This window comes from Coptis chinensis, chromosome 7 (assembly GCF_015680905.1).
Source record: "Coptis chinensis isolate HL-2020 chromosome 7, ASM1568090v1, whole genome shotgun sequence".
NCBI lineage: Eukaryota > Viridiplantae > Streptophyta > Magnoliopsida > Ranunculales > Ranunculaceae > Coptis > Coptis chinensis.
In genome coordinates this window covers 72950287-72973484 of record NC_141462.1, presented here as the reverse complement: position 1 = coordinate 72973484, position 23198 = coordinate 72950287, and the positions used below count along the sequence as shown (strand labels likewise).

General features: G+C 36.7%; 2 protein-coding genes, 1 long non-coding RNA gene and 3 pseudogenes across 4 annotated transcripts; 4 read left to right on the top strand and 2 right to left on the bottom strand.

Annotated features, from left to right (window-relative positions):
• Positions 1–2650: 2650 nt before the first annotated feature.
• On the bottom strand, positions 2651–3072 carry LOC147488759 (large ribosomal subunit protein eL27x-like; annotated as a pseudogene).
• A 1027-nt stretch (positions 3073–4099) lies between these two features.
• Positions 4100–5722, top strand: LOC147488758 (uncharacterized). The gene has a single exon (XM_086574480.1). The coding sequence runs from the start codon at positions 4100–4102 to the stop codon at positions 5720–5722; it is 1623 nt and encodes a 540-aa protein (XP_086430606.1).
• A 6491-nt stretch (positions 5723–12213) lies between these two features.
• Positions 12214–12824, top strand: LOC147488757 (small ribosomal subunit protein eS8 pseudogene; annotated as a pseudogene).
• A 1668-nt stretch (positions 12825–14492) lies between these two features.
• LOC147488756 (eukaryotic translation initiation factor-like) lies at positions 14493–17597 on the bottom strand (annotated as a pseudogene).
• A 1633-nt stretch (positions 17598–19230) lies between these two features.
• Positions 19231–20600, top strand: LOC147488755 (uncharacterized). 2 transcript variants are annotated; one of them, XR_015202112.1, is made up of 4 exons: positions 19231–19444; positions 19545–19651; positions 19936–20138; positions 20224–20600. It is a non-coding gene; the product is annotated as an uncharacterized LOC147488755 (long non-coding RNA). The 2 variants fall into 2 exon arrangements; XR_015202111.1 differs by having other exon boundaries at positions 19233–19651.
• Positions 20601–22164: 1564 nt separating this feature from the next.
• On the top strand, positions 22165–23149 carry LOC147488754 (zinc finger BED domain-containing protein RICESLEEPER 2-like). Its single transcript, XM_086574479.1, has 2 exons — positions 22165–22175; positions 22282–23149. Exons 1-2 carry the CDS (start codon positions 22165–22167, stop codon positions 23147–23149), a joined length of 879 nt encoding a protein of 292 aa, XP_086430605.1.
• The last annotated feature ends 49 nt before the right edge of the window (positions 23150–23198 follow it).

Sequence of the window (23198 nt, the reverse complement as noted above, 5' to 3'; positions counted from 1 at the left end):
AATCTTGTTGAAACTTTTCATTGCTAATGAAAAGATGGTGCAAGTGTTTTGAGGCATTTAGTGAGATACCCAACAATCTATGATGAATACCTGGGAATACTTCTTCAATTGCATTACTTATCGATTGTGTTTGGTCAGTGAAAATTACCTTTGGTTTTTTACCACCCATGGCTTCAGGAAAAGTCTGGAACAACCAAACAAAACTCTTGGTGGTTTCATCGAACAACAATGCAGCACCAAAGAAACAAGTTTGGCCATGCGAATTAACCCCAACTATTGGTGCAAACTTAAACTTATATTCGTTTGTGCCAAAGGTCGTGTCGAAATTAAACAAACAACATCTCCAAAAAAAAATGGTAATCTAACCTTGATTTTGCATCTACCCAGAAACAATGAGTGATTCGATTATCATCATCCCATTTAATCTTGTGGAGAAATGAATTATTCTCCTTTTCCTTCATTGAGAAATATTAATCAACGAGACAATTAGCGTCACCTTTCTTTAAGAATTCAGTGCATGAATTTTTTGAATCTGATCGAGTAAAATTTAAATTCTGAGAACCCTTGCGTAGGTAAGAATGAATTTCACCTGGTCTTATCCTAGAAGCACGCATGTTGGACATCGAAGCACCTTGAGCAGGATCGATACTTCTCTGTGACTGCAACAAATGAGCTTTTTCCAGAGGTACGACTTCGTGATTGTGTTTTGCAATAAAATTTGTTATGTGGTACTTTTCGTCTTCTCCAATTTTGATCTCTTTTTTGTTACAGCCGGTTCTTGACGTAGCTCTTTTTTTCACGGTAGTTCTCTTTTTACTTGGTTGGTCTTCAAAAGAACAACAAAATTGCTGTGGAATCAACTTGCCATTAGGAAGTTTGTAGAATTTGTGCCATCTTATATTGAAACCAACATTGGGCGTGTAACTATTGTAGAAATTGTAAGCATATTGTTCTGATTCGAATGTCATTTCCAAAGGTAAATCAGCCTCGCCTCCTATGACCTCTTCGTCTTCCACAAGTGCTTCAAGACTACCAAACATATATGTTCCTCATCATTAAAGTTATTTTCTGGCTCGTCATTAATATGTTCCATCGTTTGAGAAGATGGAAACAGAGAAAGCTAAGTATTTGCTTTTTAGGGCAATTTGGTTTGATTTCGTGAAGAAGAAGATGTTCGTTCGTTCGTTCCCTCCTTATTTCAACAAGAAATTGGTCCCAAGGTCCTTTCTTTTTTTCACTAATCGCATTCCTTTTGCGACACCAGCAACGTAAAGACGGAAGAACAATCAGTGTGAAGACGGTTGTCTATTAAGTCCCAAGGCCCTTTCAAAACAACTCTAGAGGACAAGGTTTTTTTATAATCACTCACAAACCCAATTTTCACTTTTAAATAACCCACGAACCCAGTTTATACAATTTAATAACCCTCAAGGACAAACTAATTTGGCCTGGCCTTTTTTCTTTTTTTTAAATTCTACTTTTACCCTTTTCTTTGTAAAATAGAACGAACTTACAAGAGTGAGAAAACCCAAAACCCCTTTCTTCTCCAACCAATTGACCAGACTCCTTCTCTGTCTTTCTCTTTAATTTTCATGAGATTTATTATTGTTGGGTTTCCTATCTTGTTTCTTTTGACAATCGCTTGAAAGTGAAGGTCTACGATCCAAAAATAAGAGAATTACCAAGGGAAATCAGAAAAGATTGACCAGACTCCTTCTCTGTCTTTCTCTTTCATTTTCACGAGATTTATTATTGTTGGGTTTGCTATCTTGTTTCTTTTGACAATCGCTTGAAAGTGAAGGTCTACAGTTCAAAAATAAGAGAATTACCAAGGATCAGAAAAAATAAAAAACTCAACACGCTATTTTGTTTTGCTTTTGTTTTTTTTCTTTTTGAAACTTTGTTGAGCTATGAACAGTGAATAATGAGTGTTTATAATCTATACTGTACTATGAACAATCAATGTTCATAGTCATGAGCTATGAATATTCTTTGTTCATACCACAATTGAACTATGAACAATGATTGTTCATAGTCATGAGCTATAAACATTTTTTGTTCGAGTTTATGACTATTTAGTACCATGTACTTTCATTTTTTTCCTAAATGGTACCCGTACTTTTTTTCTCGCCTATTAGTACCCTGAACTTTCAATTTGTTTCAATTTAGTACCTCAGTCTCTTTTCCATCTCATTCCGTCAAATTTCGCTAATGGATTTACTATTCAAATTGACTATTATTTTTCTTTTTCTTTTTTTTTTAAAAACAGAATGTTGAAAATATACATAGAATGATTCTGTATGTTTAAAAAGCTCCTTGTGAGTTTCTCCAACTCCTTTCCGCGAGTTTGAGTTTGAAAAATCTAAAAAATCTCGTGAAACATAATTTGCTCCTTTCCCGTGAATACACAACTTCAAGAAACTTACAGAGAGAGAGAGAGAGTGAGTTTGAGAAGAAAGAAGAAGAAAAGAGGAGCCGCCTCTCTCAATATAGTCAGCAATCATGGGTATCTCTCGTGATTAAATACTTGAAAATATCTCAAAACTCATAATACTCCATAACATAAACAAAACCAAAGTCTCAAAATTACATTTCTAACAACCCCATTTTACCAAAACATTTAAAAAAGGAAATAACCAAATCTCAAACCTCATAACCTGAGCTTAGAAAAGAACCACCTGTTCTTCCTAGTCTTAAACCTTTCCTCAAACCTAGCTTTAATCTCTTTAGCAGCAGTAACCTTCTTATCCCTTGACCCAAATGTTTCCAAACTAGCCATATCTTTCAAATCAACATCCAATGTATACCTAGTTGCCTAGTTGGCATTATGTGATTATAATTCACAAGCTTCACAAATGTTTTCACAAGTGATTTCTTAGCTTTTTTTTTTTTGTGTCTTTTCGAATCACTTTTTTAGGGTATTTTGAGATACCAGCTACTAAACAATGTCCATATGGTCTGTCACGTGTTCCATCATCATATGATTTTATTATCACTGCCTTACGACCTGCGTATCGACCTTGTAGAACAATCACAACTTTGTTTGGTTTCAAAAATTTCGCCATTTTCAGACGTCTCATGATTCGATGCACAAGAGACGTGCAACTGGTGGAAAGAAGAAAAGTTAGAGGAAGAAACGAAAGTATGAGCTCGGTCGCCAGCCTGCTAACACTAAACTCTCCAGCAACAAAACTGTGAGAAGAATTCGTGTCAGGGGAGGCAATGTTAAGTGGAGGGCTCTCAGATTGGACACTGGAAACTTCTCATGGGGTAGTGAGGCTGTCACTAGGAATGAAAAGCCCATAGTGTGTTTGGCCCATTTCGTGCCTAAACTATGTTTTGAGTCTATCAGTCAGGGAAATATGGTGATAACCATGGAAGTAAAAAGATCGACATCAACAAAATTGGATATCGATTGAGAGATTAAAACAGATGCGAGATTCTTGGATATGCAATCTTGTTGAGAGAGTAACAGGGTTGATCGAGTGAGTTCGAGGTTGCCTTTAAAAAAGAAAAAACTCACACGGTAAAGATGAGCTTTTCACCGGAAAGTTCTTTGGAGATATTGAAGTGGATTTCTTCATCTTGTCAATCCAGTGATCTTATTGTTGCGACTACATGAGATCACTAAATTGAGTTCTTCCATACGTGTTAATTGTTGGTAGCTCTTGCGAAGGGAGTGAATCTTCTTCCTGCGAAAGAAGGCGAAAGGTTACAATATTGAGGAGTACGATATTCGGGTAATCATGGGACTTGATCCTCATTGTGAGTATTCTTACTTTGTAACTGATTGATTTATATAGTGGATTTTTATCTCAATACCTGAGATAGGTAGTGACGTGGATGTTTCACAGTGATTGGGTTTACCACGTAAAAAAAATTCTCTGTGTCTTGTCTCGTTTTATTTTTTCAGTTTGATTGTCATAGATAATTGTTTGCTTGTGCATGATTAAATCTAATTGGGAACATTGAATTCATCGAGATTACTCTGTGAAATCGTATCTGGGAATTTCAATTGGTATCAGAGCGGTTACACTCTTAAAGGTTTAAAAGCCTAGGCGTGATTTTTTTTTTTTGTTCCTTAAAAAAAAAATGTTAGATGGAAGTTGATAAGTTTGGTACTTCTAATCGACCTCCTCAATTTGATAGGAAAAACTTTCCCTACTGGAAAGCTAGAATGATAGCTTACCTACAAGCCTTAGGTGATGATGTTTGGATAGCTGTAGAAGATGGTTGGGTTCATCCTACTCAAACTATCGGGTCTGGTGACACTACTGTAAATTCATTAAAACCTAGAAACCAATGGACTGATGTTGAGAAGACATTGTCTCGTCATAATAATAAGGGTCGTAGTGCTATCTTCATGGCCATGAATCCTAACGAATTCAGACGCATTTCCACTTGTACCACCTCAAAAGAGGCTTGGGATAAGCTTGTTATTTCGCATGAAGGTGATAGTGCTGTCAAAGAGAGTAAGCTTGAGTTGCTTACTACTCAATTTGAGACCATGAAGATGGAAGATAGTGAGACATTTGATGAATTCTTTATCCGTCTCCAAGATGTGATTAACTCTAGCACGGCTTTTGGTTTAGAGTATCCAGATGTTCAAGTTGTTCGCAAGATCTTGAGGTCATTACCTAAGAGGTTTAGATCTCGAAAAGATGCCATTCAAGAGGCACATGATATAAAAAGAATGTCCATTGAGACTTTTGCGAGCAAATTGCGCACTTTTGAGATGGAATTAGAGTATGAAAATCCTCAGAAAAATAAGAATTTAACTTTCAAGAGTTCATCTTATTCTAATTCTTCTAAGGATTTCTCTGAAAACGATGTCTCTCTAGAGGATGAGTCTTTTGATATTGATCATGAGATTGCTCTTATTTCTAGAGATTTCCAGAAACTATTGAAAATGAAACATCGAAGAGAATTTACTGATAAAGGGAAATTTAATAATCAAGTGTCAAGACCTCATGATAGGTTCAAAACTGAAAATAGACCAGACAAGTCTTTTACTGATTTCTCAAAAGTCCAATGTTATAAGTGTAATAGGTTCGGTCACTATGCTCACAATTGTCCTACGAAATTGAATAAGAAACCCTTAGAGAAAAGGAAAGCCAACATTTCTATAACTTGGGATGATAGTGATGACGAGATTGAACTTGATGATTCCCAAGCTGATGAAATTGTTAAGTATGTTGTGTATGGTGCTAGTCTTTGTGGAGATCTTGAGGAATCTGACAAAAATAGTTTTGCAAGTAGCAAGTTGAATAATTTTGAGTCGAGTGTTACTGATGATGATTGGGCTGAGATGTACTCTAACTCTGTTGCCAAGTGTATCAAGCTTGACAAGATAAATAAAATTATAATAGTCAAGTTTGACGCACTTAATGCTCAAGTTTTATCTGGAGCTGAGGAGTACAATATACAGGCTGAATTGTTTGAACAAGAAAAACAAACTTTTTTAAGTAAAATTGATGTTCTAGAGAGAAAGAATTTTGATAGCGAAGAAAAATGCAAATCTATCTTGGCTGAACTTGAGCAGACCAAGAAAGACTTGGTGTTTACTCAACATCAACTTCAAGCCTTCACTAATGGTGCTCAACAACTTGACAAAATGCTTGGGGTTGGTAAATCTCATTCTGACAAGAGAGGTCTGGGTTATAATGATGCTAATGCATCATCTTCTAATACCTCTTGTGCTATTACTTTTTGTGAAAGCTAAAGAACATCCTGCAACTATGGTCTCTCCTAGTGTCAGCAGAAACAGTGTAAGAGCTCATAAGAAACTTCCTATTCAAAAGGTTCGGTTTGAGTCAAAGTCTATTGTCAAACATAAAGTGTTTACATGTTATGCTTGTGGTAGAATGGGACATCTTGCGCCTTTTTGTTGGTACAATCGTTATTCTTCTTTTCATAAAAATGGATTTCGAAATTCTTATGTGCCCTTTCGACAAAAATCATATTATCACACTTGGACTCCTAACCGTTTCATGAATATGCAGCAAAAGAAACATATGAAGGCTAATGATAGGAATGTGTACAAAACCTCTCGTCACACTCAATATTCTCATACTTCAGCGAGGAATCTAAAGACTATTTGGGTAAAGAAAGACGACCTTTGTCCACAGCTCACGTGCAAGGTGGTTGTTACTGCTCTTCATGCCTCCCGTCAAACTGCCCAGTGGTATTTGGATAGTGGGTGTTCTCGCCACATGACTGGTGATGCTACCAAGTTTAGCAACTTTACTCCATTCAAAGGAGGTAATGTCACTTTTGGCGATGGTAGCCAATCACAGGTTACTGGTAAAGGCACTATAGATGGTCTTGGTCTTCCTAATGGTGAGATTGTTCTTTTGGTTAAAGATCTACAGGCTAATCTAATTAGTATTAGTCAATTATGCGACAAACACCACACTGTCAGTTTTCAAAAAGATATTTGTAAGGTTCTTAATGGTAAAGGACAGTGTGTGATAACTGGTACAAGAACTTCTGATAATTGTTACGCAATCCATCATGAGCCCTTGGTTACTAGTTACAAATTGGCTAAACTTGATGAGATTCAGTTGTGGCATCAAAGATTAGGTCACATTAATTTTAAGGACCTTGACAAAATCACTAGAAAGGACCTAGTTAGAGGCCTTCCCAAACTTGGCAGACTTAGAGATGTTATTTGTGGACCTTGTCAAGTCGGAAAACAAATTCAGAGTTCCCATAAAAAGGTTAAGGACATTGCTACCTCGTACCCTTTAGAATTAATTCATATGGACCTTATGGGTCCTATGCGGACTGCTAGTATTGGTGGTAAGCGGTACATTCTTGTGATGGTTGATGACTTTACTAGATTCACATGGACTACATTTTTGAGAGAGAAGTCCGACACTTTTATGGAATTCCAAGCTATTTGCTTACGGGTTCAAAATGAAAAAGATACCCAGATCACTTACATTCGAAGTGACCGTGGTGGTGAGTTTAAGGGTACAGGTGTCATTGAGTATTGCATTGCCAATGGTACTTGGAAAGAGTTCTCAGCTCCTCGTACCCCTCAGCAGAATGGGGTGGCTGAGAGGAAGAACCGTGTTCTTCAAGAGATGGCTCGAGTTCTATTGCATAATAAGAGTCTATCCAAAAAAATTTGGGCTGAGGCTGTTCATACAGCTTGTTATATTGTAAATAGGGTTTATCTTCGCCCTAACACTTTAAACACAGCTTATGAACTTTGGTATGGCAAGAAACCTAATGTTCAATACTTTCGTATTTTTGGAAGTTCTTGTTATGTGTGCAGGGATCGTGAAAGTTTGTCCAAATTTGATACTCGGGGAGACAAAGGTATTTTACTTGGGTATTCTTCTAATAGTCGTGCTTTTAGAGTCTATAATGAACGTACTCAGACTATTATGGAATCATGTAATGTGGTTGTTAATGATACTCTTGTGCACACTATTGGTGATGATGAGGTGGCAGATGACATGTTTGTTCAAAGTCCCACTACACTAGCTCCTGAACACTTCTCTACGACACCATCTACCACTAACATACCTTCACATGTTGAGTCTATAAATGCAGCAGACTCGCCTTCTAGTGAACACGAATCTCCACACACAAATGACCTTGCACCTAATACTGGCTTCATCCAGCCAGTGACTTTTGATAAGGCTTATGTTAGAGTGCAACAACATCATTGTGTCCAAGATGTGATTGGTAACTTGAGTGATGACATGCAAACTAGGAATAAAATTAAGAATACCATTCATTATGTTTGCTATGTTTCTGTGATTGAGCCAAAGAATATCAATGAGGCTCTTGTTGATGAGGATTGGCTCCTTGCAATGCAAGAAGAGCTGGGTCAGTTTGTTCGTAGTGATGTGTGGTATCTTGTTCCTCGTCCTTTACACATTAATGTCATAGGCACAAAATGGATTTTTAAAAATAAAACTGGTGAATTTGCTATTATTGTTCGGAACAAGGCTAGATTGGTTGCACATGGGTATACCCAAGTTGAGGGGATTGATTTTGATGAGATGTTTGCTCCTGTTGCTCGATTAGAGTCTGTTAGGCTTTTGCTTGCTGTGGCTTGTCATCTGAAATTTAAACTATTTCAGATGGATGTTAAGAGTGCTTTTTTAAATGGCATTCTTCAGGAGGAGGTGTATGTGGAGCAACCAAAAGGATTTGTTGATCCACATCATCCTACTCATGTTTATCGTCTTAAGAAGGCTCTTTATGGTCTTAAACAAGCTCCTAGAGCTTGGTATGAGCGCCTTACTGCCTTTCTTTTAGAACAGGGTTTTTCTAGAGGGGGAGCAGATAAGACTTTGTTTGTACAACATAGTAAAGATTATGTGCTTATTGCTCAGGTCTATGTGGATGACATTGTGTTTGGTTCCACCTCTGAACACCGTGCTCTTTCCTTTGCTGATCTTATGCGAACTGAATTTGAAATGAGTATGGTGGGTGAGCTAAATTATTTTCTTGGTCTCCAGGTAAAACAATTAGACAATGGGATTTTCGTTTCTCAGTCTAAATATGCTAGAGATATTCTGAAAAAGTTTGGTATGGACTCAGCTAAGCATACTCGGACTCCTATGAGTACGACGACTAAGTTGAGTAAGGACAACTCTGGTAAAGATGGAGATATAAAATTATACAGAAGCATCATTGGAAGCTTATTGTATCTCACTGCGAGTCGTCCTGATATTGCGTTTAGTGTTGGTGCTTGTGCTAGATATCAAGCTTGTCCTAAGGAGTCTCATTTCCTTGTAGTAAAACGCATTCTTCGTTATGTTCATGCTACTTCTAGGTATGCCTTGTGGTATACTAGAGATACTAATTGTGCAATAGCTGGTTATTCAGATGCCGACTGGGCTGGTAATGCTGATGATAGGAAGAGTACATATGGTGCGTGTTATTATATTGGTAACAACCTTATTGCTTGGCAAAGCAAGAAGCAAAATTCCATCTCCTTGTCCACAGCTGAGGCTGAATACATTGCTGCTGGAAGTTGCTGCACCCAATTGCTTTGGATGAAGCAAATGTTGAGGGATTACGGGCTACAACAGGGTACTATGTCTATTTTTTGTGATAACACTAGTGCCATCAATATTTCCAGAAATCCTGTTGATCATTCTCGAACTAAGCATATTGACATTAGGCATCACTTCATTCGGGACCAAGTCGAGAGTAAAGTGGTTTGTGTTGAGTATGTTCATACAGATAGTCAATTAGTTGATCTGTTCACTAAACCTTTAGATTCCCTTAGGTTTGAATTCCTTAGGAAATCTATTGGTATTTGTGCTTTTGACTAGCTAGTGTCGTTTGTTCTGAAATTTTCTTAGTTTTTTTTATTTCCCAGGTTTTAGTTTCTCTTTTGGATTTTATGTCCATGATTTCTAGATTGAAAAAAAAATGAAGAAGAGTTCGAAGTGGTTTTCTGCATCCTTGGGGGTGTTAAGTATATTGATGAAGTAGCATTCTTTTACTGGCATGTGTTGACTATTTTGCTCTTTGTTTCCATGTGTGTGAGATGTCAGGTTTTAAATTGCAGTTCATGTCATTCATTGCAATCTTAATCCAGTTGTGCATTGCTTCATAATGCTTCTCTTATATTGGATTTTCTGTTGTCACACACATCTTACACACTCACACTACTATTTGAGTTTTATAGTTTTCACCGGACTTCTATGACATATATATTTTCTATACGTTTGTGAAATCTGTGCAACTCAATATTATATTTTTTAATTTATGGAGCACATGCATGTAATCACCCAGGTTGGTCGATTCGTAGGGGTTTAAGCCTGGTAATCTAAGACCAACTGGTCTGGACTTACCAATCGACAACCTGTTACAAGGGATGATTCCTCTCCAGTATATAAAGTCTCTCTCTCTTGGGGCACAGGCATGTAACCACCTGGGTTGGTAGATTCGTAGGGGTTTCCACCTGGTAATCTAAGACCAACTGGTCTGGACTTACCAATCGAAAGCCTGTTATAAGGGATGGTTCCTCTCCAATATATCTATATATATTAAGGAAAAGAAAAAGAAAAAGAAAAAGAAAGAAAGAAAGAAAGAAAGGAAGGAAGAACGAATAATACTAATGCTTATTCTTGTATTTTCTTGAGTTGCTGCTTTTCATTTTCATATAGTTAGTTGTTGTCATATCATTCCCGATGGAAACTATGCTTCACAAATGTGTGTTGAGCATTGATCTCTTGCACAAACAGAAGTCTACACTATAAGTCTTGCATTATGGTCCTAATACGCATTGTGATTTTGTTTTCAATGCATTATATGACTTGTTTTTTTTTTGCAGCTCATGTCATGTGGTCGAAAGTTACAAGTTTAGTCTTGCCAATGCCATTTTCTGAATGGTTCTTTATGAATGTGCTTAACTTCTTCTTATACATGTTTGCATTTCATGTTCTCCTCTTTCATTGTTTTTGGGTACAGAGTTGTCCTGCCACTTCTTGCAGAGCGTGTTACTCCTTCACTTCATATTCTCTGCTGGTGGTATCCTCTTTTTTATTTTTTTCTTCATAACAGGTAACATTTTTACTTGTTGCTCTACTGGCCTCTCCTTCTGTGTCACTCCTTATGCTGTCAGCGTTCAAATGGAAGTTGCGTATATTGGCGGGAGTGTTTTCTGTCCTTGTGATTTTGGTACAGTTTCAGCATGACTAATGCCTCAACTCTCTTACTCTGGGATGATGTAAGGAAGTCTCTGTCAAGTGTGTGTAATCCTTGAAAATGCTTAATGGAAGTTTTACTGCAACATTTATTGACCGATTCCTTCTGACATTTCCATGCTTTCTTGTTTTTTTTAAAGAGCGTGTCTTTAGTGGATACTTCTTTTGAGTCCTGCAGTAGCCCTATTCATTTTTTTTTGCATCTTAATGTGTGACTGCTCTCTTTGTCAAGGTCAGAACCTGCTGCCACATGGGTTACTTGCTTGGTTGTTGCTTGTGGTTACTCTGCAATATTTTATTTTTCATATATTATCAGTGTTTTTTTTTCTCTGCCTTCATTTCTTATGTGTCCATATTTGATGTCTCATGGCCTGGTTTGTAGATTTCCTTTCCATCAATAGGCTATCTCCTGCAGTTCTATGTTTTGTATGGTGATATCTTAGTGAGGGGGAGTTCCACATACACCCCTACTTGTTTTCATTTAGGGGGTTTTTCATTTAGGGGGATTCGTCTTTTGTTAGCTACGTTTCTCATTGCTTCTGTTGCGTAAATTTCTGTTGCTCATTACCCATCTTCACTTTTGTCCTTTCGTGACAAAAAGGGGGAGATGTTTCACTGGTTTGCTCTATGTGCAGCGGAGGGTCTTATTCCAAAGAGAATGCATGATTTTTGAAAAGCATAAAGATCTTTGGTTTAGTTTTGACTTGGATGATATGAGGTGTTGAAAACCTTGTGGAGACTGTGAGTGTTTCGGAAATGTTTATGCTATAGATGAAGTCAAATAAGAAGAGAGCCGGGCTGATTTGAAGTGAGGGGAGAATTATGTGTGGGAACTGGAACTTTGTGTTTTGAGTTTTCTTGAGTCCTTTGTAATTATCATTATGTCATTAGCAGGAAGTCTTTTGATGTATTTTCCAGTGAATTGTTTGTAAGCTCTCTGTAAGGTTTTGTCACGAAATTGGCCAAAAGGGGGAGATTGAAAAGCCCATAGTGTGTTTGGCCCATTTCTTGCCTAAACTATGTTTTGAGTCTATCAGTCAGGGAAATACGGTGATAACCATGGAAGTAAAAAGATCGACATCAACAAAATCGGATATCGATTGAGAGATTAAAACAGATTCGAGATTCTCGGATATGCAATCTTGTTAAGAGAGTCGTAACAGGGTTGATCGAGTGAGTTCGAGGTTGCCTTTAAAAAGAGAAAAACTCACACGGTAAAGATGAGCTTTTCACCAGAAAGTTTGCTGGAGATATTGAAGTGGATTTCTTCATCTTGTCAATCCAGTGATCTTATTGTTGCGACTACATGAGATCACTAAATTGAGTTCTTCCATACGTGTTAATTGTTGGTAGCTCTTGCGAAGGGAGTGAATCTTCTTCCTGCGAAAGGAGGCGAAAGGTTACAATATTGAGGAGTACGATATTCGGGTAATCATGGGACTTGATCCTCGTTGTGAGTATTCTTACTTTGTAACTGATTGATTTATATAGTGGATTTTTATCTCACTACCTGAGATAGGTAGTGACGTGGATGTTTCCCAGTGATTGGGTTTACGTAAAAAAAAATTTCTCGCGGTCTTATCTCGTTTTATTTTTTCAGTTTGATTGTCATAGATAATTGTTTGCTTGTGCATGATTAAATCTAATTGGGAACATTGAATTCATCGAGATTACTCTGTGAAATCGTATCTGGGAATTTCAAGGAAGACCCGTCTTCTTGATGTGGTTTACAATGCCTCCAACAACGAGCTTGTCAGGACTCAGACTTTGGTGAAGAGCGCCATCATTCAAGTAGACGCTGCACCATTTAGGCAGTGGTATCTTCAACACTATGGGGTAGAAATTGGCAGGAAGAAGAAATCCGCTGCCAAGAAGGAAGGTTCCGAGGAGGGTGAGGCTGTTGTAGAAGAAGTTAAGAAGAGTCAGCATGTGCTTAGGAAACTGGAGAAGCGCAAGGAAGAGCAGAAACTGGATTCTCACATCGAAGAGCAGTTTGGTGGTGGGAGGCTACTGGCATGTATCTCTTCCCGCCCTGGTCAGTGTGGCAGAGCTGATGGATACATCTTAGAAGGAAAGGAGCTAGAGTTCTACATGAAAAAGCTCCAGAGGAAGAAGGGCAAGGGCAGTGTTGGTGCTGCATAAGCAGAGAATTATGTTTTTTGTTATCATTTAGTTTCCTATAAGATTTCAACAACTTAATGTTTAGACAATGGTTTTGTTTTTCTTTTACGTAGCGGATATTATGGTTGATACATAATCATTCTATGGATATTTTCAACATTCTGCTTCAAAAAAAAAAAAAAAAAAAAAAGTCAATTTGAATAATAAATCCATTAGCGAAATTGGACGGAATGAGATTGAAAAGTGACTGAGATACTAAATTGAAACAAATTGAGAGTTCGAAATACTAATAGGCGAGAAAAAAAATATGGGTACCATTTAGGAAAAAAAAATGAAAGTACGTGATACTAATTAAATAGTCATAAACTCTTCTTTGTTCATATAACAATTAGACTATGAACAGTGATTGTTCATAGTTCGGCAGTTATAAACACTTATTGTTCATAGCTATGAGCTATTAACAATGAGTGTTCATAGTCCATAATGTACTATGAACAATCAATGTTCATAGTCATAAGCTATGAATATTCTTTGTTCATACCACAATTGGACTATGAACAATGATTATTCATAGTCATGAGCTATAAACATTCTTTGTTCATATCACAATTGGACTATGAACAGTGATTATTTATAGTTCGGTAAACTATGAACAATGAATGTTCATAGTCCATACTGTACTATGAACAATCAATGTTCATAGTCATGAGCTATGAATATTCTTTGTTCATACCACAATTGGACTATGAACAATGATTGTTTATAGTCATGAGCTATGAACATTCTTTGTTCATACACAATTGGACTATGAACAGTGATAGTTCATAGTTTGGTAGCTATGAATATTAGAGCAAGCCACATCCTGAAAACTCATATTTTGAACCACCAAGTTCAAGTTTTTGATAGCCGTTCTTTTTGTGTTGTGCTCTCATTTTTTTTAGGTTGTGATATCGGGTTTTTTGGGTTGTGTGTTTTGAGTGTTTCCTGAAGAACGAAATTGATAGTGGGCTGGTTCTTGCATACAAGGGTAAACTTGAATTTTCACTAACCCTGTCTTTGAGAGTGATTAAAACAAAACACTGGTTCTAAGAGTGACTTTTCATTCCGGTTAGTCCTTGAGAGTTACTCTTCAAAGTGGGAAAGAACTAGAGTTTAATTTAGGATAATTGTAGAAATTTAATTTGCAAACAAGTCCTTAAATGCCTCTTTCTGATTGGTTGGATAGTTGGCCCATAAGTTTGGGACAGCAAAACCTAGTTCCTTTTTTTAGAGGTTTTTATTGATAACTAGTCACTGTGCACATGGTACCTATGTGGGGCCACATTGGATCTTTTTTACTTTCTTTATTAATTTATACATTTAAAATTACTATTGTACTTTTAGGTGCAAACTTTTCTCCCCACACAGGGACCCATCGAAGGCCACTCATTTATTAAAAAAAAAAACTATTTTTAAAACAGCAAAACTACCATTTTACTCCTCCAAAAAACAAAAAAAAAATATTAAAATTTTTAAAAACTGCAAAATGACAAAACTACCCCTGTGACGTACGGGAATAAGTAATTCATCACCCCTTATATTTTTCTATATAACTAGCATCATGCACGTGCAATGCACGTAATAACAATACAGATTTATTGAGGTTGAACGCACTTACGCACATAACAAATGCCCATCGAAAGGCCTATCTGTCTCAAGAGAGAAGGCTCTTGCAAGCCTGGATCTCTTCGGCTTATGCCTCCAACACTACCTGACTAGAAGGATCTACACTAATGCACTCGATGGTGCCATCAAATATATCCTTCTGGATGAAATCATCTTCAACCATCTTCAAAATCTCCTTCACCACTTTAAAGTTCAAACACCCAGAAAGGACCAGCTTTCCCATGATCTCACCAAAATTGTTGGGTGCTTTGGGTAAATCAATGCCAATCTCGTTCAACTGAAACCCATATAGTAGACATCCAGTACCAATGTCACTGCCAGTTAAAACCATCCTTGTGAACAAATACTCAAGGAGTTTCATAATAGGTTCTACCATGTGAGGGCTCATATCCAGTCCAACCAAAAAGGCCTCCTTTAATTTATAACATCCAGGTGGAATTCTGTAGCATTCAGTTCGAGCTTTCAGCTCCTCCACACACTGTAAAGCTTCATATAGAATGCGAATGCCGAAGTATTCCTTGAGAAAAGAGACTGTTTTCTTACGAAGTTCATCTGGGTTTATTTTTGCAACCGGAGCTGGTCGTTTCTCTACCGGCAATACAAGTGCTACTGAAGTGACAGGCTTAGTAGGAGGACTATATGCTACAAGATCAATAGTAGTAGCTGTATTGGAAGGACAACCAGGCGAACTTTCACCACTACCTTACAATAATAGACTTGTTCTCCCAATTATTACGCCACCACAACCCTGAGTTAGAAGCTTTGAGTTGATGACTGTTAGCTTGTTGGTAAAGGGAGCCTGAACACGCACAACAGACTGCATAGCTGAAAGATCACCCCTTGGCATCAAACGACTGCGTTGGACCTCCCAATTGTCATTATTATCAATTCCTGGCATCCCGGGCATCTTCCTCGCTCCAAGCATTCAGGGCATTATACCCCCTGCGCCAGGTCGGTTGGGGAAACCTCTTGGGCTCAAACCCCCAATTGCATCCACGCCAGTCCCATAATTAACCCTCATGCTAGCGGTTGCACCTGGACGCAACCCAAGAGTCTTTTCTGCATCCGAATGAATTTTAGTGATGGTCTTAGCTTTGATATGTCAAAACAAATTGGGGAGAGTAAGTAAAGAAAGATGGACTCAAGTATGTAAGACTTTCTTGAGGAAAGGGAATTGAGGAAGTATAACTCCTTGTGGTTGGGGACCCACTTGTTTGCTCACAGATTCAGAACATCACGAACCATGAATTTCAGCCGTTGTGCCAGTTGGGGGTGCGTGGTGAGATCCTTCATTCGGTTGAAGTAGGTATCATTAACACACCGAGACTTGGGGCTTTCATCCAGCTGCTTGCCAATGGTGCTGAGAAACTGACATAGTCTCAACATTTCCCTCATCCGAACAAATCTTAGGATCTTGTCCCAACAACTCCTATAATCAATCATCAGAACAGCTTAAGAAACTTACACATAAAACACAACAAAAAAAAAATAAAAAATAATAAAAAAAAAAAAAACTGGAAAAAGGAGGAGTGACTAAAATGTAGAGGGTTCTGATAACAACCTAAACAATGTGGTGTATAATCTTCTTGGGCACCATCTTCTGTTTTAAAAGTTCACCTATATGACGGATGTTTCCAAGAGTGCGCAGCTTCGATTTTCAGCACCTTCAAATGCTTCTTGACAATTATTCAAGAGGACACGCTTGAAAGTTATATCCTTCTCACCAGGCTCATCAGAAGGGAATGCTGGGAGTTTTTCATTGAGATTAGAACAAAGAATTGTACATGTAACATTTAGATGTCACCTACATGGGAACAAAGAAGGTTACATTTACATAATGAATCAAATCCACAACAACAAAAAAGAACTCTAAAAAAAAAGGGGAGAAAAATGAAAAAGAAAGAGGAAATGATAGTGAAATCCAAGAAAAGAGCGTACTCTATTCACTAACCCCAACTTTCTACAGTCGCTTCCTTAAGTGAAACAAAGGAATCTATCTCATCTTTAGTATAGAAAATAGCATGATTTTGAATAGGCAGATAAAGTATGAAAAGACTTTTCTTTTTCTCCTGGTTTTTTATCAGTTACAAATCAATTTATTTGCTTCTCTTTGGACTGACAGATATAAACAATGTCGACTATTTCAAGATTGCAAAGTGTTTGTTATTATAGCTAACCATCTTTTGTAAATGCATGTTTTTTTGTACAAAACACGCATGAGTTGCATAATCCTGTTCTGCAATTAGCTTTAGAAATAAGCATATCCACTAGCTTTAGAAATAAACATATCCAGTAGTATAAGTTGTACGAACTACACATAACATAATTCAACAACAACAACAATGTCCATATATATATAAGAAATAAAAACATAATTTTATCAATAATGAATTAATATCAATATTAAATTGACAATAATTACATAATAAATTAATAAACAAATAAAGTAATTTATAATTGTCAAACATTACAAATCAATATTTACCCGAAACGTATGACCATCAACATCCAGTGTGATTGGCAAATAATTACCAGTGAATCTACTAAATTCCGACTCAATATGTTGCCTTAGTAGAGAGAGCAAATGGTTTACATCTACGTCATACCCAACAACAGTGACACCTGAATCAAAAAATTCAACGTGCATAAGTAACGAAAGCTAACAATACAAACCTAAATATATCAAAGTCTAAATAGATATTTACATGAATGCTAAAGGTATTAATGTTTAATCAAATACAAACAATAGAACTCAAGTAATTAATTACCTGAAGGCTGTGAACTTTGAGTGTAAGCTTGGATAGATTTTTCTTAGGGCTGAAATTGGCTTGATTCTTCAACATTAAAAATATATATATATATATAGACAACTATATGAATGCAAATGGTAATTATAAATAATAAAATACAACATAAACTAAGTAATCAATTACATGAATGCTACGAAACCTGATTACCTGGAATGTATTCTCTTTGGGAATGTAGTTGGCTTGGCCCTTTGATGTTGGTAGGTCCTTTTTGTGGTGTACCATGATCGTGTTGAATTCGGTCACCAGTCAAAGCATTTTTTCGGCATCTATAGTATTCATGATACCGTTCTCGTTCAACGGATCGTTGCTCATCAGTCATTTGCCGTTTTCTCTCTCGCTGACGCAGACATTCGCCTTCTATGTGCGCGGAAATTTGTTCTTCAGTCATGCATTGTTGTCAGTTTTTTCGTCTCAGTCGCTGCTGCTCTCGACGATCATGAATTGTGTTAAGTACCAATGCATTTTCTTGGGCAAAGTTATCCATTCAAAGTGCAAATGAATTAAGTTGTGGCCAAAATAACACACACAACTCGATCATTAAGTACAAACACCACTAAAATTAAAATCAATATAAAATCACATTTCACATTGTTTCCTGAAATCTATAACACGTAACCCATGTTATATCCAGAAAAAATAGAAAAACTCTTTATTGTCAACTCCTCATTACATTTTCTCAGTCAAAGTTGCTCTAGATTATATGTTTGTTCCTGCATTCAAACTACCATTCTACCAACAACACATCTGATCGCAAAGTATTAAGGTATACTTACGTATTGTAATTTCACTATCGGGATATAGTTTTACAATGCTATTATGTGTCTTGTAACTTTTTGAAAAACAACTATAAGATCAGCTCCGAAATGTAACAGATTAGAATTAACCATTAGTTTTCAAGTTTGTCCAGTGGCAAGCATATATAAAATATGATGATAAGGACCATCAGTTTCCAAGTGTATAATAATTAGATAGAATAGGATGTATATATATATATATATATCTTAGATATGATGCGGAGAAGTGATCACTCTTTCCCTTTATGTACATACATTTCTTAGTTCTCCTACATTTGGCTAAAGCCCTTTGTCTCTAGTCATCAATTTTATTATTGTTAAATGATACACTACTTAGATCTCTGTTTCCTCATAAGTTCTATTAGTTTATTGGAAAGGGTTTTAGTTTGATTGTATTGAAGCTGTGTGTTCGGATTTTTGTGAGTTGAATCTTGTTTCTCACAGTCAACTATTCATCAACAAAGAAATAATGAGTCCATTGTAAAATTTAACCACCAACCCAATAAAACTCAGACCATTGAAACTTGGAACTAACACAACAACAAACATAATATGGACGAAAAGAAAACAAATCAACAAACAGGGAGAATGATCGACAGGACGAACCTTCAATTAACTTCTTTTGTTGAAAGCTTCGTATTGATCTTCTCTACAAATCAGGATTGGATAATCTGGATTGAATATTGTGTTTGCATTCATCTAGAAGAGTTAGGTTGGGTTTCCTTCCCTTCGTACTCTCTCTCTCTCTAGAATTTTCTTTTTTTCGTTATATCTGTTTACGAACTGACGATTATGCCCCAATATTAGACAGCGAAAAGACAAAAATACCCCTGTGACGTTATGTGAAAAATACTGTTCATCAACCCATATTTTTCTAATATCTCAGTCAATAGAGTACACCATAATTAACATTGACATTTAAATTGGACCAGCCTTTTTTCTACCACTAAATACCCTTGATAGAATATTCAAACAAATTATTCAATGCCTTTAAAAAGGACTACTTCATCATTTCAAAATTTACTACCATTTATACCCTTAAGATTACATAGTACCTTAAGGACGTATGTGTAAATTCAAGTCGAAATTCAACTGCATACCACTATTTAATTGTTCGCGACTTAGCCTTCACATTAATTGCCAAATTATTACCATTTATACCGAAATTAAATGCAACAAAACCAGCCGTCTCTCTCATCTTCTTCTCCTCTTCTTATGCGCCCATTTCTCTCTCCCAAATCTCCCCTAATTTGATCTCTCTTAAAAAATCTAAAACTGAAAAAAAAAAAAAAAATCATATATCCCTGATTGTCTCTCTAATGCCGATTATTATTAGAAGTAAAGCGGAAAAAAAAAATCTCTATTTCAAAAGGTAATATATTCTCCTGCATTTGATTACTTGATTTCGATATCGATATTGATTTCAAGCTCTTGCGCATCTCTTTGCCCTCTTCGTTTTTTTTTTCATCAAGACTGGGTGTGAATAAAAATGAAAAATGAATAGGCGCGTCTGGGGGAAAAGTTACTGGGCCTCACGGTCATAGGGGTGTTGTCAATGCTCTTGCTTCCAAATCTTAAGGTAACCATTATCTCTCCGCCATTTTTTTTTTATGTTAACTTTAATGTGAGAGTTGAGATTTTGTGCATGATTGTTATGTGGGATGCTCCATTTTTTCTCATTCTACCTGTCAGTTGGGTGTTTTAGGGATAACTTAGATTATGTGTTTGAAGTTTATTTGTGAGTTTGAGTCATGTATGGGACTGCTAAGTTGCGGAAATCTGGAATCTTGTTAGTCGTCATCAAACCAGTCCTAAATAAGGTTTTGTATCTTTACATCTTGTGATCCTTTCATTTGATTTCAGTAAGAGTACAATCTATATAGCCAGGAAAATTCCAACTCCAAGACAGGAACATTAATAAAGTTGGAAGTGGTGCAAAAAGTCAGCAACAAAGCTGGAGTGAATGTTATAGACAAACAGAACCTTCACAGTGAGTATTAGTTCCAAAGCTGTCGAAAAATGACCTATTTTCAACTTCTGCTTCACATGCTCCCTATCTTCTCAAGGTACTGCTCTTTACACATATTGCTTCAACGCTTTAAATTGTTGTTTACTTCAAAGTCTTGATATGTTTGTTTTGTGAATTTGTAGCGATACCCAGTTTGAGATTTGCACTGCACTAAAACAAGAGATAATTTGGTGGGTTTTTGTGTAAGAAAATGTTGTGGGAGTCGAGGAGATGCGACACAAGTGTTGTAATGAAGACTGCAATGGAGAGGAAGGGAGTAATTGTTCCTAGAAAAGAGGAGTTTGCTGATAATGCAATTATAGCTATCAAAGAAGAGAAAAGTATTGTTGTACCACGTGATACCCTTTATGGATCTGCTTGTGATGCTTAATGTGTTGAAAGAATTCGTTTTTATTTCACCATTTTGGTGCTTATTAGATTATGCTTTATGTATTGCTTTCTTATAAGAACTATTACAATGCAAAAGCGGTATGTGTATATGGAAATTGTTTTCATATATTGTTCATGCCTTTCTGGTATTTGTTTCATGTGTACAGTTCTTCAGAAGCAGAAGTAGTAAATAGAATTTACGAGATCAAGGGTTGGGGTTGTCTTTGACATAGAGCATTTTGCTGTTACATTACCTCATAAGTTGCCTGATAACTAACTTCCAGGACCTCTCACTGTTGTGATCATTTGAGGTGTGCTTCTTATTAGTGCGTGTGCTTATTTATTATGTAGTGGGAGAAAATATTTGTTGTCGACAATTTCGATATGCATTTGCATAAGAGTACTTCTTCGTGCATTTGTAGAGTTGAATAAAAATATTGACACGCTGTCAGCAGAGCTATGAATTAAGGAAAAATATGGTTTTCGTTGAGATATATATTTACCAGTAGAATATAGATGTAAAAATATGACTCATTAGTATTGGTTGCCTATCGTTGATTATAGAATGTATTATTGGCTCAAGGGATGCAACCAATATGTTAAAACACTAATTTTGTATGAATAATGTAGTTATGAATGTATGCAAGACACAACACAATATATAAGAGAAGATAGTTATTAATGGTGATATATGTCATTGGGTTATAACATGTGGTATTGAGTTATGTGAGCATCACTAACAGCCCCCCTACGGCCCTACTCCTAGAGGATACAAACTTCACCTTTCTTTGAGTTTGGTCATAATGTTCCCTATGGATCGGAGCATCCTTCTGGAAACACAGGTCTTAGAGGCTTCGCTAAACCAACCATCTACAGTTGGGTTGCTACATAAGGGGTTACCTTCCCTGATCGTTATGAACTGAAATTTTACGTCCTTCATTCGTCTTACCTTTTGATGGCTAATAGTACGGTTTCCCGTGTCGGTAACCATGGTGGTCGTCATGAAGAATTTTATCATCAACAAGGGCAGAGTCAAGGGGCGTCAAGAGTGTGCAGTTGCTCAAACTGAAGTTTAAAAGTTCAAAAATCTATGGGTCTGCCTTTTTAGTTGCACATGTGCACACCCATGAATCCTAGCTTCCTTTTCTATTCTTTATTAATGTAAATTGTCATATTTAAGTAAGCTTTTTTCTCATTCATGAAAGGGTGTCTTTACTTGAAAGATCAAAAAAATTCCAACTAGAACAAGAAAGATTGTTTGACTCTCATGCCTTGCTAAATAGGAGAGAGGAGTGCATGAGCGGAAAACATGAATGCTTGAGTAGGTTAATTTAAGAGAGAGTCGCAGGATTCAAAACCCGAGATTGACAAGGAAGTTAAAGCTCTTAATGAGGCAGAAACAAATTAGAACTTAAATTTGGCCACCCTTTCAACTAGGTAAGAGATGTTGGTTTCTATTTCTACATGCACTTAGGATAGCAATTGTGGGTGTTTGAATATCACTAACACTTGCAGAGGTGCACCGGCAAGTTATCTCCTCTTTTATTTTCTGTTAATTGGATTGTTGTTCTATTTGGAAGCATATTTACACAGTGAATCCTTTCTTGCTATCAGGCTATTAGTATAAAGGAAGCAATGCTTGATAAAGATAGCTGAATGTTACAATTTATGCATATAATACTCGCCAAGGATTGATGAATAAAAGGTAGTTAACTTGCCCACAATAAGGCTTTTTGGTTATTATATTATGCTATGTTTCAAATGTTCAGTTATTATATTTTTCTTTTTTTTTGTTGTTGTTGTGTATATAGTACTGAATTCCCAGTCACCAGTCCGTACCAAAAAGTTATTGATCTCTTCTTTTATGGTGAGGAGTATGCAAATACTCCTACTCTTGCTGATTGGAAAAATGCTGTTGCTATTAGAGATCTTTTCAAGGTTTACCAGGATGCGACTAAGTTGTTTTCAGGGAGTCAGTATGTTACATCTAGTGCCTTTTGTTATCAGTTGAGTAAAATCTTGTTGGTCTTGAAAAAATGTGATAGTGAACCTGCTTTCAAACTTATGTATACTAGCATGAGAAAAAAATATGATAGATATTGGAAAGATGTTCCTTTGGTTCTTGGGCTGGCTTCATGCATGGATCCCCGATACAAGTTTACGATTCTTGAGTTGTGTGTGGACCTGAATTATGAATCTGAGCCTCAAGTTGTACCAAACTCAGAACTTACATTTAATCAGTTGAAAATGAAGACTTATAAAACCAAATTGGCTGAGCTCTTTGAAGAATATGAAAAGAAAATGGGTAATACTGAATTTGGTTTGAATCAGCCGGTACCTAATTCTGGTGATGATGATGACATTGTATTTGACTTGTTGTTACAGCGGAGAGCATCTTCTAGTAATACTAACAAGTCTGATTTGCAACATTATTTGGAGCAGCCAGTCATTAAAGTCGACAAAGAGCCACCATTTAACGTTTTGGATTGGTGGAAAACTCAGGAAGGTACTTATCCAATTCTGTCGGCAATGGCTCGAGATTTACTAACTTCACCTGTTTCTACAGTTCCATCGGAATCAGCTTTTAGCGCCAGTGCAAGGGTGGTCAGCAAGTACCGCAGCTCTTTGTTGCCGGAGACTATTGAGGCTTTGATGTGCTTGAAGGATTACTTATCATAGGATTACTTCGATTTTGATTTGACCCCTTATTTTTTTCCTTCCACATAAC